The 5312-nt window shown below is 59.4% G+C and overlaps 1 protein-coding gene across 1 annotated transcript; it reads right to left on the bottom strand.

The window, feature by feature from the left end:
• Positions 1-2128: 2128 nt before the first annotated feature.
• On the bottom strand, positions 2129-4917 carry HAND2 (heart and neural crest derivatives expressed 2). Its single transcript, XM_032470959.1, has 2 exons — positions 4287-4917; positions 2129-2912 (listed from the first exon to the last, which is right to left on the bottom strand). Exons 1-2 carry the CDS (start codon positions 4839-4841, stop codon positions 2814-2816), a joined length of 654 nt encoding a protein of 217 aa, XP_032326850.1. The 5' UTR covers positions 4842-4917; the 3' UTR covers positions 2129-2813.
• Positions 4918-5312: the final 395 nt, after the last annotated feature.

Here is a 5312-nt window from a genome sequence, read left to right on the forward strand (position 1 = left end):
CGGAGGTGGTGGACAATCTCGGGTGTCTTGCGGCTTGAAGTGTCCGGCCACTTGGGTGTCTATTCTTTTTGGGGGTTCGGCCCCCTGGGGTGTGGGTCTGCTGATTGGCCGGTTGAGGATGATGGCAGGTTGGAACATCCAGGTGGTCGAGGTGTCGGGGGCCCTGGTGCTGAGGAGCCGGAGGAAGCGGCACGGCGGGCGGGCAGGAGAGCAGGCAGGCAGCGCCTGGCCCAGACAAAGAGGACAGGTTTCTGGAGCGCGGGTTTTAAACATGTGTAGCAGCAAGCGGCCTCATGGTGATGGTGCTGCCAGGGTCTTCTGGTTCCCTTCTGCTGGTGTTTAACAAACCAGAAAAAGTGTTAAACCAGCATAAATGTGGTGAGGCCCAGATGGCAAGGAAGACCAGCCACCCGAGGCCAGCACAGGCACTCATGCACGGTGAGGATAACTCCTCTCTGGTTCCTGTTTTGGAAACCTCACTGCCTCCAGCACCATTCACTCCACCACTTCGGGGCTCTCTTTCCCTCCACCCCTACGAACTGGCTCCTTTCTCTTGAACGGATTAAAGTAAAGACGCCCAAGGCGGCTGGAGGCAGGAGAGGGAGGGAGCCGCTCGGTCAAACGGACAGGGATCCCGAGAGCGACAGAAAATCAGGGCGCGCCTCTCTCCGCCCCCCTGCCCCCCCAAGCGCTATAAACAAAGGCAAGTGTCTGTAAACACAGCCCCGCGCCCACCACGGCGGCCCAGCGCCAGCTGACCCGAGGGGAGAAAGTTCAGATCGCTTTGGCCGAGTTGTTCTAACCCCGCGCCCTCGCGTTGTCAGCCGCCCGCAGGAGAACCCCGCAGCGCCACTCTCCCGGCTCCCGTCCGGCACGGGCGAATTCCCTGGCTGCCGGCGGCGGGGCTCCGAGTGGGCACCGGCCAGCGTGGGACCCCTGAGATGGCGGGGCAGAGGCTATGCCCGAGGCCGAGGTGCGAACATTACCCCAGGATGGGTTCCAAGGTGGAAACCCTCTGGCAAACCTCCCTAACACCAGCTTTGCGCACGAGGCATTTCATGAAACAAACCGCTTTTTAATACGTTTCACCTTTCTTCTCTCCCTCCCCTCTCCCGGAGCCCCAATCCCTCCCTCCGCTCCCCCTCCCCGGCCTGCAGTGTCCTTTATGGCACTCGAGTCTCTCCGGTTCCTAGAGCTGGGAATTTGCTCTAGTCAAGCCCACGGGCAAAGGAGGCACCGGGGACTTCTTCCAGGATGTCCTGGGACTCCCGGAGCCCGAACCCCCGACGCGGGGAGGCCGGGCGGCTGGCAGCGGGGGCAGGGCCTGGCTGGCCTGCGGCCGGGAAGACTTCAGACACCGCACAGTTAATATTGAGTTCCCTATAGCTCCTTGTAAATCTAGCCACTATTTCACCCCCCTTTAAATCCTCGATCGAATTCACGATTTCTTACTTGACAGTAGAATTCCTTGTTACCTAATCATGGACTTTTTTCGAAGGCCCTCCCCCTCCCCCGGCCTGCTCAGAAGAGTCCCACCACCATCAACTCACCCCCATCAAGAAGACCAGCAAAACCCACCTCTTTTCCTTTCTTTTTGCCCATTTGCTTGGATGAAAGCTTTATCTTTTGAATGAAAAACTCTAGGCTGGCTCCAGCGACTGTAATGAGGCCTGGGTTTCTCCCCGAACCTCCTCCACCGAAAAAACGGCCTCTCGAGCAAAAACCGAGGCCCCACCAAGTGGCATCTGGTTGATTTCAGGAAGACAAGGACATCTTTCCACCTTGGGAGAGAGCTGCCCAGGCCTTTCTCTGGCCCAGACCCTCCTTTCCCAGCCCACTCAGGGCTCTCCTGGGGTCAGGGGCACAAAGAAGGTGGCAGGACCTCATGGAAGCCAGGCCTTTTGGCAGGATTTTCACCAAGAACACGTCCCTTTGAGGAGCCTCCACGCCCTGCATGAGGCTGGCAGCTCGTGGCCATGACTGGTCGGACCCACTGACTCTTTCAAATAAAGTTAGAGGCAATCATGATAATTTAGTTTACTTCTGAATATTTTAAATATAATGAAAACAAGTATAACAGTTTTGTTTTCAAAACTCTTTTGAGGTATCAACCATTAAAAGATTGGGGTTTTGTAAAAAAAAACACACAGTGGTTTATTGAATACTTACAACGTTTACACCTTCAATATTAATTAAATTCCACTTAGTTTTAGAGGACGGAAGTGCACAAAACAAGTAGCTGTTGGAAATATCTTCAAATAGGGAACCAGCACAGATGAGAGGCAGCACTAGACCTCGACCCCAGCGGAAATGTGAGCGGCCCCGTTTTCTGCTTTGAAATAAAACTTTATAATCCCCAGGAATATTTATATCCAAAGGCCAAGTATTAAAGATACACTTCACATACACACTATTGTCCGCTGTCTTTAACTGGAAGGGGTAGGGCAGGTGGGGAGGGGGCAACGCTGGTGTCTACACAGCCAGGAGGAAACATTCACAAACAGAGACTCTGAGACGACAAGATCCCTTACCACGCGGGAGTGTCCTCTTCATATTAAAATATGGAATGCTTTTCTTCAAATATGCACTTTGTTTTGGAGGGGGAGGTGGGGAGCGGATGCCTCGAAGGGGGGCAAAGAGAAGGGGGCAAATTGCACATAAATAAACCGGATGATCCAAATGCAGGAAGTCCTCAGAGCGGAGCGCGCAGAGCTTGCCCGGAGTCCTGGGTCTGCATCCGGCTCCGGGCCCGGCTCGCGCTGCCCTCCTCCACCTCCTCCTCCATCTCCTCCACCTCCTCCTCCTCCTCCTTCTCACTGCTTGAGCTCCAGGGCCCACACGTGCTGCGGCCAGCCCGTCCGGCCTTTGGTTTTCTTGTCGTTGCTGCTCACTGTGCTTTTCAAGATTTCGTTCTGGGCAGAGGAGAGGCGAGGGGGAGAGAAGTAGAAAGAGAAAAATCAGAGAGGAGACCCGGTTCCACGCCCCCACCCCCACCCCCCCGCACCTCCCGTCCGCGCCTTCCCGGCCAGAGCAGAGCGTGGGAGAGCGAGCCAGGGATGGCGGGCGGAACGGATGTAAGTCCCAGCCCCGGCAGACGAGCTGCGAAGGCTGGCGCTGCCCTAGCTACCGCCCGGGCCTCCGCACGCCCGCAGCGCTCGACTCCCGGATCGGCAAGTTTATAAACAATCACCCGTTTTCAAGTCGTTTATGGAGGAGCTGGGGGCCTTTTCTCTGACTCCAGATGTAGGGGCGCGAGCGGGGGGTCGGCTCTCAATCTGGTTTCCCTGCTTTCAATCGAGGCCTCAAACCCTCGCCCAGGAGAAGATGGGGCGAGGTGCCTCTGCCTTGGCCTGGGCCTGTGCGCCGGCGGCTCGGCCCGGCAGTGCCTCTCCTCCGAGGCCTCTGGAATCCCCGGTTACTCGGGGATCACTCGACTACGCAGCTAGTAAGGCGCTACAGGCCCCAGAGAAGAAAAACTCGACAAATGGGATTCTTCTCCAGGCCCTTGGTGGCAGTAGCCCTGCTCTGAACACCACGACACTGTGGGCACCTGGTAGGAATTTGAGGAAACTAATTTTCACTTGTAATTTCGTGTTACTGTTAACAACAATAACGATGACTATGGCAATATTTACTGTTTGTCTTAAAATGTCCAGGCTCTTGCAAACAAAATAAATACCATGCAGGATATTCGTCTGGGAAGTTACATTTTAACCTCACTGCCAGAGAGAAGCGAGCTGCATTTTGAAGTTAAAAGTACTTATTTTATGTTTACCTTTACGTCTTCAGGGCACAGTAATCAGAACAACTACAAAACTCAGAACCAGCGGCAGCCTTGTTCTCAAGAGGGGGAAATGCGATCAACAGTGAAATAATTGAAATCAAGTGCTTCCGAGCAACTTATTTTAGAAATGTCTGGAAGCAAGATCAAATTGGAGGCCAAATGAAGGCCTAAAGGACAAGGAATAAGGGGTCCGGGCCAGTGCGATCGGAAGATGCATCCGGACCCCGAGGCCGCGAGGCCCGCCCTGAGTGCCTGGAGGAGAAGCGACAACCTGTGAGGAAGATCACCGGCACGAAGCATCCCTCAGCCTCCTCCGCGTGCTGCCACCCTCCCCCACCTCCTCTGCTTCTGCGGGAAGCCGTCCCGACCACAACCTGGTTGCGAACAACCGTGGCTCAGGACGCGGCCAAAGCACCCGGCCTGCCCTGGCTCAGCCCAACTGCAAAGGAACCCGGAGCATCAGTTCCCTGCACCCTGCTGCCCGCTGCCCCCTGGTACTGACCAGCTCCTTCTTCCTTTTCTCTTCTTTCACATCTGTCTTCTTAATCTCCGCCTTGAAGGCCTCCGCCTCGCCGTTCTGGTCGTCCTTGGCCAGCAGGTCCATGAGGTAGGCGATGTAGCTGGTGGCCAGGCGCAGCGTCTTGATCTTGGAGAGTTTGGTGTCGGCGGGCACGTTGGGGATGCACTCCCGAAGTTCGGCGAAAGCGCTGTTGATGCTCTGAGTCCTGCGCCGCTCCTTGCGGTTGGCGGTGCCCCGGCGCTTCACCGGGCGCGGCCCCCCCAGGCCCGGGGGCCCGGCGCCCGGCGGCACCCCCCCGTAATGGGAGTGGTCCAGGCCCGCGGCGCCGCTGGCGTACTCGGGGCTGTAGGACAGGGCCATGCTGTAGTCGGGGGGCGACATCTCGGGGTGGCCGATGAGCCAGCCATGGAAGTAGGGGTTCTCCTCGTGGCTACAGCGGCTGGCCGCGGCGGCGGCAGCGGCGGCGGCAGCGGCGGCGAACGGATAGCCCTCATGGTGGACCACCGGGTGGTGGGGGAAGCCCCCCACCAGACTCATCTCGCCCTCCGCGCCCCTCCACGCGCCCCAGCGTGCGCGCACCCCCGCCGCGCCCTGGGCCCGGGCCCCCGCTTCGGCGCTCCGCGGCCTCCCCCACCCCCCGCCCCCCAGCCCCGGGGCGCCCGGGCCGGCCCGGCAGCCGCAGAGGGGGCTGCTGCAGCCCAGGCCCCGGCCCCCAGCCTGGCCCGCCGGGCCCGCCTCAGCAGCCCCGCGGCCGCCGGCTCCCCATAGGGCGCGGCGAGCTGGTCCCGGCACCGTGCGCCCCTGGCCGCCGCCGCCGCCGCCGGCTCCCGCCTTGCTCCACGGCCCGCGCGCAGGCTCCTGCTCCCCGGGCTGCTGCGGGCAGGCACAGTCCTCTCGTGCTCATGCAAAGGTGCGCGGGCTCCCGCGGGGCTGCTCGGCGGAGTCGCCGGGCTCCACGCCCGCGCCGCGCTCCCCGCGCCGCCGCTAACTCGGAGTCCCGGGGCGAGT

This window comes from Camelus ferus, chromosome 31 (assembly GCF_009834535.1).
Source record: "Camelus ferus isolate YT-003-E chromosome 31, BCGSAC_Cfer_1.0, whole genome shotgun sequence".
NCBI lineage: Eukaryota > Metazoa > Chordata > Mammalia > Artiodactyla > Camelidae > Camelus > Camelus ferus.